The sequence below is a fragment of the Rhineura floridana genome, chromosome 3 (assembly GCF_030035675.1).
Source record: "Rhineura floridana isolate rRhiFlo1 chromosome 3, rRhiFlo1.hap2, whole genome shotgun sequence".
NCBI classification, from domain to species: Eukaryota; Metazoa; Chordata; class Lepidosauria; order Squamata; family Rhineuridae; genus Rhineura; species Rhineura floridana.
Window position 1 is genome coordinate 192,430,139 of NC_084482.1, and position 12,906 is coordinate 192,443,044.

General features: G+C 46.1%; 1 protein-coding gene across 3 annotated transcripts; it reads right to left on the bottom strand.

Annotated features, from left to right (window-relative positions):
• Nucleotides 1–2,615: 2,615 nt before the first annotated feature.
• LOC133380896 (uncharacterized) lies at nt 2,616–10,571 on the bottom strand. 3 transcript variants are annotated; one of them, XM_061619084.1, is made up of 4 exons: nt 10,487–10,571; nt 8,091–8,201; nt 5,065–6,346; nt 2,616–3,385 (listed from the first exon to the last, which is right to left on the bottom strand). In XM_061619084.1, the coding sequence occupies exons 2-4, from the start codon at nt 8,167–8,169 to the stop codon at nt 3,340–3,342; spliced, it is 1,407 nt and encodes a 468-aa protein (XP_061475068.1). In that variant the 5' UTR covers nt 8,170–8,201; nt 10,487–10,571; the 3' UTR covers nt 2,616–3,339. The 3 variants fall into 3 exon arrangements, with proteins under 3 accessions (XP_061475068.1, XP_061475066.1, XP_061475067.1); XM_061619082.1 differs by having other exon boundaries at nt 2,616–6,346; XM_061619083.1 differs by lacking the exon at nt 10,487–10,571 and adding an exon at nt 10,088–10,172 and having other exon boundaries at nt 2,616–6,346.
• Between the last annotated feature and the right edge of the window lie 2,335 nt (nt 10,572–12,906).

The following is a 12,906-nucleotide window of genomic DNA, read 5'->3' on the forward strand; positions in this document are numbered from 1 at the left end:
ATAGGAACACAAGAAGATCCCTGCTGGTGCTGGATCTGGCCTAAAGGCCCATCTAATGCAGCCTTTGCCAACCTGGTGCCCTCTAGATGTTTGGGGCTACAATTCCCACCAGCCCCTACCAGTGCTGGCTGGGGCTGATGGGAGTTGTAGTCCAAAACATCTGGAAGGCACTAGATTGGCAAAGGCTCATCTAGTCCATAACCTGATTCCCATGGAGGCCAAGCAGATGCATCGAGGAAGCCCAAAACTAGGGCATAAATAGCCTCCCAGCACTGGGCATTTACTGTCATTGAAACATGGAATTTCCAGTTATTTATCTGTAACAGGAATGGGGAAGTTTTGGCCCTCCAGATATTGTGGAAATGGTGGTGGCTGCCCCACCCCAGCAACACTCGCAGGATGCAGAGCTGGAGGAGCCACCCAAGACACAGCACAAAATGATGCTCTCATGCTCTGACTGGCTTGGAGAGACCCTGCGTGGAGCCACCATGAGGATGCGCATCCTGGAGAGGCTGAGGTTGGACTTCCACCACCACCTCTTCTTGCTGCTGAATTTGGCCGCCCAACTAGCCAGTGCAGACGGAGATGCCGGCGAGGAAGATTCGGAGGGGGCCCCCTCGGAGGCAGGTCCTCCGGGCCATGGGACCAGTCATTGGAGCTATGCAGACAAGGCAGAGTGGGCCTCTGATCTTTCCTATTGTGGAGGTCACATGCTGTCCCCCATCAACACAATGGCCACGGGCCACCCTCTTTAGCCCCCAGCTAAAGCCGGTCCTGCTCTTTGATCACAACCTGCCTCCCGGAGAGATGCTCTGCCTTCAAAACAATGGACACACAGGCCGGCCGACTTGTTCCCACCGCCCCCCCACCCCGGGAGGAAGGAAAGGCAAGAAAAATGGTGCAAGCCACACCAGGGGAGCAATAACCTTTTACCTGCTTGTCAATGGTCAACATTTCAGTTTTCTGACACTTTTATAAAGTGGGGAGGGTGGCTTACGGGCTTCCCTTGGTGAATTTTGACTTTTATACTGTGTTTATGTATATTGTTTATGTATTTTGCTTTGTAAATTAATTTGATTTTTTTATTGTACCTTGTGTATTCTATTGTAAACCGCTTTGAGATCTTTTAGACAGTAAGCGGTCTATAAATGGAAATAATAACTACAACTCCGATCAGCCTGAGCAAGCATGGCCAGGAATGATGGGAGATGCCATTCAGCAACAGCTGGGGGGCCGAAGGTTCCCCATTCCTGTTCTATAAACACTTGCAAAGACTTTACGCATAGTTTATGCTTACACCTTTAAATACTCCAAAGGCACTGAAATAGAATACAGATATTTCACCTGCCTGCGCTAAGGCAAAATTAGGATCCTGGTGGCCACAGCTAATAGGCTTCACTTTGTTTGGTCTGCATCAATTAGCAGGTAATAATGCTTAATCTCCATACTATGAAAAGATTCATCTGCTGGTTTCTGCATATCCTCTGTTAAAAGGGCAGGAGCAGGCCAGATTTTTTTGCTGGCCAGTGAGCAACCCTAACACCAGGTGGTGGGGGGGGACAGGAGAGCAGCCTGTTACAAAAGGCAACTTTATGCAAACAGGAGCAGTTGTAAAATATAAGTTTATGTGTCCCAACATGCACATTCTCTTGAACATGTTTCAAAGGTTCCATTTTTTCCTGACATTCTTTTGTGCCATTAACAGCTGCATATCAGGCAGAAATTCAGTAGGCATAGATTTCCCATCCCTGGATTACCATGCTGAAAAGCAGCACTTACTGTTCAGTGGTTATAAGCACACACCCAAACCAGAACAAAAAGGCAGCCACCCTAGCTTGGTGTAAGCATGGCCACAAACATTATAATAATTGCAAAAATTTAATCAATAGCCACACTGTGCCAAACATTGTACCAATGAAAAGATGGACAAACTTCTACCTTCTGCTATCCAGCACTAGTGTGCTATCATTCTACTCCCCAGCTTTTCTTTAAAATCAACATTTGGACTAGATAACTCTTTATTTTAAAGTCCTTTAAAAGGGGAAGGGCCGGCGCTCAGTGGCAGAGCGTCGGCTTTGCGTGCAGAAGATCTCAGGTTCAATCCCCGGCATCTCCAGGTAGGGCTGGCAGAGTATCCAGCCTGAAACCCATGAAAGCCACTGCCCTTTAGTGTAGACAGTACTGAGCTAGATGGACCAACGGCCTGATCAGGCAGCGTCCTATGGTCCTGCGTTCTCTTGTAGAAGATCACAACTCCACAACATATAATCAAATGCCCATTTCTTCAGAACACCACAAGCAGGAGGTTGTTGAAGGCGGAACACTGCAGGCTGCAGTCCTCTGGCCACTTACCTGGGAGGAATCCCCATTTAACTCAGTAGGGCTTACTTCTGAGCAAACATGCATAGGACTGCACTGTAAATATATATATGACTGAAGGATAACATGTGAGTTCATATTTTCTTAAATGTTGCACTTCGTTATCAGCAGCGGCTATGTCTGTTATGGGTGCTTCCTCAGCAGCGTTCCTGGATGTGAAATGTCCAAGATTCACTTTATTTTATTTCAAAGCATTTGCATACCATTGAATATTGCAAAAATATCAAAGTGGTGTACAGTCTAAAAAAACAATTATATCATTAAAATGTTACAGCAAAAGCACAACTTAAAACCAGTAAAAAAAAAGGAATATAAGAATACATCCAAAGCATATACAAGCAAACAAAACAGAATTTCAGAGGATTCAAACATGTAGAACAGGGTCCAATCTTACAGGACTCAGTGAAAAGATGCCAGCATTTTGTTTTTCTTAAAGTTGGCAGATTTGAGGGACTGAACTCCAGATGAAATCTATACACCCAAAACATATTACAAAACACTTCTGTCAACTCTGAGTCAACACTGTCCCTACAAGTTTATTTCAGCCCGGTGTGGGGAACTCTTTGGTCCTCCACATGCTGCTAAACGGCATCATCCCTGGACCCTGGCCATGCTTGCTGGGGATGCTGCAAATTGTAGTGCAGCAACATGTCGAGGCCAAAAGATTCCTCACCCTTGTTTTACAGTGTTCAAGCCCTTCACATACGTTACTTTGCAACCGTTACAACAACCTGTATGGTAGTCAGTTTACTATTCCCATACTGCCGATGGGAGAGGCGAAGAGACAGTAACTTGCCCAAGGTCTCCGCAAGCTTTAAGAAGAGAAGAGATTGGAACCTTCTGATTCATAGCTCAGATGTGCAGCCATTATGCTTTGGCATCACTTGCCTTTACATGCCAGCTCTCCTTTATTTTCTGGCTGGAAAAAACATAAAGGAAGTGTGGCTTCTCCTTCTGCAGTCAGTCTCCATCTCTTGCTGTATCCTCATGTAGCACTGTGATGTTCCTGTATTAATGTATATATGGTAAGTACTGTTTGTATAGAAGATATGTGGTAAGTGGAGTGAAAGGGGGGGGAGTAAATGAGCAGTAGAATACTGGATGATTGGCTGAGTGTTTGAATGGCTGAGAGTATAAATGGAAGGATGACAGTTGAATCTGGGTGGACATTAGTGGGTTGTTTGAGAGGTGTTTGGTGGACGTTGGTGGGTTGTTTGAGAGGTGTTTGGTGGACGTTGGTGGGTTGTTTGAGAGGTGTTTGGTGGGGTTTTTGAGAGGAGATTGTGTGGAGAGTTGGTGGATGTGAGGAAAGTGTGGAGTTCGGATTAATACTAAGACAAGTATCACAGGAATAGATGAAACCATATGCTTATGTGCCTTTATAAAGTAATATTGTTATTTCTAATATTTAATAAACACTATTCTGGTTTACAGGAGGCCTGATCCTTGGCTGGGGAATATACAGACCAGAGGGGAGGGCAAGGTACTTACCAAGGCTGAAGGGAAACTGTAACAATTGGTGGCAGCGGTGAAGGGAAGAATATAACACCACAAGTATCCAGAGCAACCCAGAATTATATGCATTCTATATAGATCAAAGGGATTGGGACAGCTTAAGCACGCAGTCACAGAGGTAACCTGATTGAGAGAGACTCAGGCAGAGTCTCTGGGAATACTGGTTATAGGACGTGACTGGTGGTGCTGCCTAGCAGAGGGATCTGGTGAGGTCTGTGCTACAGCGGAGAGAGAAACCATAAAAAAGGACAGTCCGGACTGGTGGAGTCCCTGGTGGTGCCTAGTGACAGGCAGTAGCCATGAGCAGAGCTTGGAAAAGTTACTTTTTTGAACTACAACGCCCATCAGCCCAATCCAGTGGCCATGCTGGCTGGGGCTGATGGGAGTTGTAGTTCAAAAAAGTAACTTTTCCAAGCTCTGGCACAAGCAGGTAGGAACCTGACAGGGAGAGCCAGGGAAGGTCGTCACAAGCACCCCTGAGCAGCTGCTATGGTCCCAGTGCACCATTGACACCTCATCTGGATGCCCTTTTTAGAAATAATTATTTCCAGTGTTTCAGTCTGTGCCAGGCTGCTGGGAGCTGCCACTTCAATTTCCTACAGTGTCCTGGAGTGATGCTACACTGGAGCGCTCTGGAAAATTTAAATGGTGGCTTCTAGCCTTGATTAAACCACAGTGGATGGCTTTAAAAGACAACTGGACAATTTTATGGAGGAAAAGGCTATCAGTGGCAACTAGCCATGGTGCTCTGCCTCCATAGGCAGAGGCAGTATGCTTCCAAATACCAGCTGCTGGAAGCCGCAATAGGGGAGAGTGCTCTTGCACAGGCAACTTGTTGGCCACGGTGAGACCAGGATGCTGGACTAGATGGACCATTGGCCTGATCCAGCAGGCTCCTCTTATGTTATGTAGTGCTGCTGCCCTCTGCTACCAGTTAAACTAACCAGGGCTCCCTGACAAATTTCATAGCTGCCATCAAAATAGGTCATAAAAAAAAACAAATATGGGCAGAGGTAGAAGAAATTGTATATTTTCCCCAAGACCTGCCACTTTTTGTGTGTGTGTGGGGGGGACACACAACGGATTTAGCCCTATTTCCACCGCTCTCTCCTTTCTATGTATGCACAAAAAAGATCCCTGATCTCCCGGGCATGGGGGTTTGACACGTACACAGGCTGTCTCTCCGGCTGCTGGTAAGACCTTGAGACGGATCTCACCGCTTCCTCCCACCCTTCCTGGAGAGGCTCTCCTTTGGACTCACATATGTTGTGCAGAATGCAGCAGGCCACAATGACCCTGGGGGCATAGCGCTCCCGCACATCCAGGCGGGAGAGGAGGCATCGCCAACGGCCCCTCAGGCGCTCAAAAGCGTATTCCACCACCATTCGACAGTGGCTGAGGGTGTCGTTGAACAGCTGCTTGACAGTGTCCAAGTGGCCACTGTAAGGAGCCATTAGCCACGGCAGAAGGGGATAAGCAGGGTCCCCGAGGATGACCGGTTTTACTTTCTCGCCCTTCATGTCCATGGTCATGTTGGGACCAAATGTGCCTTGATTCATGGCACGGAAGATGGGCGAGCTACGAAAGATCCTGGCATCGTGAACTTTCCCAGATCGCCCGGCGTAGACATCCGTGAACCTGCCTTCGTGGTCCACAAGCGCCTGCAGGACCATGGAATAATAACCTTTGCTATTGATGTACTCTGTTGCTCTGTGCGCTGGAGCAATGATAGGGATATGAGTTGTGTCAATGGCCCCTATGCAGTGAGGAAAGCCCTTGGCAGCAAATCCTTTCATCACTTCCTGGGAACCAGTCAGGTGGACCACATGGTGGTACACATCGTATAGTGCTTGGCAAACCTCCATGACTATCCTTGACACTGTGGAGCGCCCGACGCCAAAACACTCTGCCACTGATCGGTAGCTGTCTGGGGTTGCCAGCTTCCAGATGGCTATAGCTAGCTGCTTCTCCACAGTGATTGGGGCTCTCATGTTGGTGGTCTGCCGCTCAAGGACAGGCCTCAGCATGTCACACAGTTCCATGAAAGTTTGCCGGCTCATCCTGAAATTCTCTTGCCAGAGCGGGTCATCCCAATGGGGCAGGACAACCTTTTCCCACCATTCAGAGCGGCCCGGCTGCACCCAGAAAGCACGTTCCATTATGTAAAGCTCATCTATCAGCCCGGCAAGAACAGCAGGAGACTGGAAGAGGCAGGAGCACATCAGGGCTTTCAAAGAGTCAATGCTGGACTCAACAACCGCCCGGAGGCGCACAGCGGCTGTATTTTCCACCATCCGCTCAAGGTCATCCAGATCGTCATGCTCACGGAGCAGAAACTTCCGGCGCATCGCCAGTCTTGTGAAAATGCGAGACTGGATTCCTATGACGGTCTTAATGGCAGCCACAGCAGCCGTGGAAACTGTAATGGCTGCAGAAGCCATTTTGTCAATTTCTAAATAAAAGGAAAGCAAGAGAAGCTATTTTAGGAACACAAGAAGCTGCTTTGTACCAGGTCAGACAATTCCAATATTTATGCCAAAAGGCAATGGCTCTCTCGGGTCTGCCATCACCTGCTACTTGATCCCTTTCATTGGAGATGTCAGGGCTGAACCTGGGCCCTTCTGCAGGCAAAGCACCTGCTCCGCTACCAAGCTAGGGTCCTTCCCATTTTCATAAGCACTCTTGGCTTAATTTTTTTCAAGGTTAGGTGGGGCCGCTTATTTACATTTGGATATTTATATTCAGGGCAGCTTATGCTCTGCAACGCAAAATAAAAAAATCACCTTATTCTTCAACGGAACCTTATCCTACTGAAATTAGGTGGGCACCTACTTTGGGGTGCTTTGATAGCTAGAAAGACCCATGTATTTTCCCTGGCCTTCCTGACAGCGAGTGCCAATCCTGGATGCCTTGGTATTGCGATGCTTTACAGATTTTGCCTTCACTATATGGTGAAAAGTTTTTACATTATGTACTATTTTGTTATTGTTGGAAATGAAAAGAGGCATAGAAAGTGTCTGAATAAATTACATGCATATGTAAATATCTGATTGTTTACGAGCTTTTTATTTTGCTACTGCTAAGCCATAGCAGGAATCATGCAGTACGCTAGAGAAATTCAGATGACCACCACCCTCCCCATATGTTAAAAACAACACAAGGGGGATTGTGGGGCTGCAGAGAGTAGCTCCACCCCAAGATGCTGACTTATGCAGCAGCCACAGTCCTCACCCTCAGTGCATTTCATAGAATCATAGAATAGTAGAGTTGGAAGGGGCCTACAAGGCCATCGACTCCAACCCCCTGGCTGGCATGTGAAGGGGAATTCAAATACTTGAATACTTCTTTCTGTACAAGGAGATTTTTTTTTAACATTCAAAGTGAGCAGTCATAGAGAAGGCTCGGCCACTTTTGTAAGTTCAGGATTCCCTGCCCGAAATGGTATAGCTCAGAAAAGCTGACCCAGGTGACTCCTCTGTTGTGTTTTGCTAGTCGCTGTGAGTAAAGAGAGAGATGTTTTTGTTTAATCTCTCAAAAACTGAAAACATCCCAAAATGCCCTGCAAGAGTTTGCACAATCCAGGGTCAGACTGGGATGTCTTTGGAGGCTGGGAAGGCAGTAGAAGCAGTCACGTTTATCAGTGTCTCATGAACTCTCTCACCTCACATACACATGTCCACAGCAGCCATTAAAAGCCTTTCCTGCTCACACTCTCATTCTCAAATCTGATAAACTAGAAAGTCTCTTTTTATTCTATCAACTTACACCAAGGCATATATCTTAAGTCTCAAAATTACTTTTGAAGAATGAGAGCGAAAAATAAAAGCAATAATAAATACAACAGCCTATTCTCATACATTGTGAACTGTGCATCTCTTAGCTTATTGTGAGCCAGAGGAACACAACTTAGCTATACATCAAGAGGCAGCCTCTTAGCTTGCCAGGCAGATGGCACCAAACACGAAGCAAGCACATCTACCTCCCTCCTGATGAGGTCAAAATCATTGTTCATGTGGTTGCTGTTAAAATACTCTTGGTTTTTCTATGTGAGCCCTTACCTTTAGAGTGTAAGCCTATGGGCAGGGAGTGTCTTCTTTATTGTTTTTATTAATATTTTGTAAGCCATTCTGGGAGCCTTTTTGGCTGAAGAGTGGGGTAAAGATGGCTTTAAATAAATAAATAAATAAAACAAACACCTGAGCTGGTCTCTTTTGAAGTCTCCTCTTGGTCAGGTTCCTGGGGATCCAAGTTCCATATTTCTTCCTTCCTCTCCATCTTGAACTTCACCTTAGCTTTTCAGATAAAACCTAATCAGGAAAGAGAAGTCAAAATAAATGAAACCAGGGACTGACAGATTCATAAGGACAAAAAAAGAGCATGCCGGTTCAGGCCAGCAGCCCATCAAGTCCAGCATCCTGTTCACACAATGCACAAGGGAAGCCTGCAAGCAGGGCCTGAGTATAACAGCACTCTCCCCCTCCTGCATTTTCCAGCAACTGGTATTCAAAAGCATACTGCCTCAGACTATGGAGACAGAGCATGGCTAGTAACCATTGATAGCCTCATCTTCTGTGAATTTGTCTCATCTTCTTTTAAAGCATTCCAAGTTGGTGGACATCACAGCCTCTTGTGGGAGCAGATTCCATAGTTTAACTATGTGCTGTGTGAAGCAGACCTTTTCTTTGGTCTGTCCTGAAACTTCCAACATTCAGCTTCATTGGATGTCCATGAGTTCTAAGAGAGGACAGCCACCTGTCAGGGATGCTTTAATTTGGATTCCTGCATTGAGCAGGGGGTTGGACTCGATGGCCTTAGAGGCCCCTTCCAACTCTATCATTCTATGATTCCAGGGAAAAAAACCTTTTCTCTATCCACTTTCTCCATGCCATGCATCATTTTATACACTTCTATAGTGTCACCTTTTACTTGCCTTTTCTCTAACCTAAAAAGCCCCCAAAGCTGCAACCTTTCCACATAGGGGAGATGCTCCATCCCCTTGATCATTTTGGTTGCCCTTTCCTGAACCTTTTCCAACTCTGCAATATCTTTTTTGAGGTGAGGCGACCACAACTGTACACAGAATTCCAAATGCACCCACCCCATAGATTTGCATGAGGGCATTATGATATTGGCAGTTTTATTTTCAGTACCTTTCCTAATGATCCTAGAACGCAACTGGGCCTTTTTCACAGCTGCCACACACTTTCCAATGAGGCCTGCCATTCAGACTGTGTCAGGCTCCAAGCCTCACTTCACCAGATTATACCCTGTGTAGATTATAATTCAAGCATGTGCAGTTTACAGTAGGTTCTGGTGCAGTTTTTGGTTTCTGGTAGGCATGGAAAAGGTTCAGAATAGGGCAACTGCAATGATCAAGAGGCTAGAGAAATTCACCTGCATCACAGATTTATAGGATAGTATGATAATACTCATCAGGCTAGTGTCAGCCCCTGGCATCCTCGGGCACATGCCAGGGCAGCAGCATTCCATCGGGGCACACTCCTAATCCACCTAATGCTCTGAGCAGTGCCAGGCAGTGAACCTTAATTCCCACAAGAACCCATAGCTACCACCTCACAGGGTTGTTGTGGAGATTAAATGAGGAAGGGAAGAACTATATATGCCACCTTGAGCTCCTAGGAGAAAAAGGCGGGATATAAATCCAAATAAATAAATAAATGTGAGGCTAACTGAACTCAGTGGGACTTACTTCTGAGTAAACATGCATAGGCCTGGGCTGCAACTGGGAAAGGGGGGAATTGCTCTGTAGTAGAGAACGTCTCAATTTTAATACCAGGCATCTCACACTGCTAGTACTCCAGGCAGTTAGACTGGGGAAAAGTATCTGTCAAAGGCAGTGAAGGGAGACCTGTGCCCCCCCCCCCATGTTGCTGGGGACCACAACTCCCATAATCCCAGGCCACTGGCCATACTGGCTGGGGCCAGGTGCAAAAGCCGTACACTTAGAAAAGGAGTAGCCAAAGTATGTGCTCCAGTGTTTTGGACTACAACTCCCATCAGCCCCAGCCAGCATTGCTAACAGTCTGGGATGATGGGAGTTGTAATCCAAAAAATCTGAAGAGCACTACATTGGCTACCTGGACCAAGAATTTTAAAAAAGGAAACAGCTGCCTCTGAGCACATTCTGAATCCTAGAAATCTGTTTCGGGTATCAAAACGGAATTAAACTCACAGCCCTTTCACAAAAGCCCATTCCTGGTTAGCTTCCTTCATTCCAGCAGCCTTAGGTAGGAGAAGGCATTTTGTTATCGCTGCTGTTAGACGATTGAGAGCTGGAAACCCTTGCCGATCTATTGCAAGACGCCCAAAGGTCTACTCGGTAGATTCCAGTCTACCTTCTGCTTAAACCCTGGTCTGGATGGATCACCGCCAGTTTTATTCCGCACAAAGTACTTTAAAGTGACACGCAATTCCACGGGAATAAGATCGAAACAAAGCTCCGCTACTTGTAGTGCCCTCCCCGGATTCCCAATTGATACAGCCTTGATTGTGTCTTCTTTCAACATCTTCCCATTCGCATTCAGGGAGGCGACAGGCACCCTAATCTCAAACTGCCCACGATAGGAATCACCTTGATATTTCCATGGGGGTGTGTGTGAAAAGGTCTCAGCTCCCCGGTTCTCCTCTCCTCTCCGCAGACAAAAATGGATTACCCAGTCGCGGTTTTTAAAGCCAGCCGACTTCTCGGCCTTGTAAGCAGCACAGAATGTCCCGAGAACTGGATCCACTGGGATACTCCGCTTTCTAGACCCACCAAAAGGAAGCTTGGCAGGAAACGTGCCTGCAGCTGTAAGCCGCTCGGGATCCAGGTCTAGCCACAAACCCCTCTTGCACCCATTGAGCTGAGCAGATTCTCTTCCGGAGGCCGCTGAGCCCGACAATTTCTTACGCGTTAGCTTCTTCAGGGTCCTAAAGCCTGTTAGCTCTCGGGATGTCCATCCTCAGAGTCTGTGATACAATTCTTGCTGCAGTTATATATCATGATTGTGTCAGGAACTGGAGGCTCAGTCTTCTTCAGACTCCGTGCAGTTCCTCCATATGTATTGCCATGTATGCAATACAGTACAGTATGCAGGGTAATCAACTGGCAAAAAAATAAAATAAATAAACCAGCCGGGTTTGCCCTTGGGCCTTTGATAGAATATTACACCCTAACCTGTAGGGTTGCCGGCTTTCAACTGGCAGCAGTAGCTTTGCCTTCAAAAAGAGTCAGATCTTAGCAGGTGATCAATGTTTATCTGTGTGTGCTGCATAATATAAACTGTGGACCTCCGAGAGATATTGGATTCCAACTCCCATCACAGCTTCACTAATAGACAGGGATGACGAGAGTTGTAGTCCAACATAGTCTGGAAAGTGCCACATTGGGAAAGGTTCTCCTAGCTCAACTGACAGAGAATGAGGGTGATCGTAATCCTTCATTTCCCACATTTCTTTCTCATGACACCATTTTCCTTCAGGATCCCAGCTTCCTAGAAGTATTGCAAACTGAAATGCAATCTTTTTTTCTTTTCAGATTTGCATGGTGGACATTGATCCCGCTGGTGTTTTATTGCATGCTCATTCTGCTTTTGATGGGATGTGTTATTCAGGCAGGCAAGAGGAACCTATGGCCCTCTATATGTTACTGGACTACACCTCCTACAACCCTTGACCAGTGGCCATGCTGGCTGGTGCTGTTGGGAGCTGGAGTTCAACAACTTCCAGAGGACAACTTTACAATAAGGTGCAAGGCAGCAGTGATGGGGAACACCGAACAGCAGAATCCTGACAATGTCTCCTCAGAAGTAAATCCTGTAGAATCCAGCGAGGCTTACTCCAGCTAAATGGGATTAAGATTGCAGTTTAAGCCAAAATATTTTTTCTAAATGAAGTAATTAAAATATCCACATATTCTTCCTCTGCCTGTCTATTGCTTTTCTGTCTCTTTTAGATTGTAAACCACTTGGGGCAGGGACCTGTTGTAGGAAGCTGCCTTGTACCAAAACCAGACCATTGGTCCATCTAACTCAATACTATCTGGCAGTGTCTCTTCACAGTATCAAGCAGGGGGCATTCCGGGCCCTACCTGGACAGGTTGGGAATGGAACCCAGGGCCTTTTGGAAAGCAGGTACTCTTTCACTGAATTAAGTACATAGATTGCACTGTAAAAATAAATAATCTGATTAGAATGATGGATCTCGAGAAGGCTTATTGGTTGCAATGCAGAAGGCCAGAGATTCACTCCCTAAACTCTTCCATTGAAATCATCACAGGTAGCAGGTGTAGGGGAAGACTGTTACTTTGCTAGAGAGCCACAGTCAATCTGAATAAACAGTACTTGCCCAGATGGACCAATGGCCTAATGCTGCATAAGGCAGTTTTATATATACTCTGGTGGGAATTTCTTAACGCCTGGACTATGCCAAACAGCATATTGCAAACAAAATACTGTATGCTGGAGAGAATGTGATGTTTTTATCTACAACAATGAACTAATGATGTTTGGTGCTGAATTATTCAGATGCCTACTTGGCACAGATTTCTAGCATAACTGATGTAGTAGCAGAAAATGGGAAAATCCGCAGTGGTGATTTGCCTTATGAAGGTTTTTGAAATGTTGTGCTGTGAGACTTGTGTCAGATTTCCAGCAGAGAAATGTTTCTATGTATAAATGCCTGGAAGTAAAATGAAACCCAAAGAGGGTGGGTTTGTTTTGGTCAGAGGCACACAAGTGATGAGATTCACATTTTTAAAAAAGGAAAACTCCACAGCCCTGAATGGGATGACTTGATCCCACCAAGCAATCCACAAGTGCAGAGGCTGCTAGTTATCATCTATATAGGTAGGGACAACTGGTTCTGGCATCTCTCAGGGGAAAAAAGCCACTTACTCCCTCAGGGCCTTTCTCAGAGATAGGCAGGTGTGTCAACTCTGCCAGTTACAAGAGCCACCTTTACACAAATAGACCCAGTCAGGCAGACTAGTCTTGCAAGATCTCCTAACCCCCT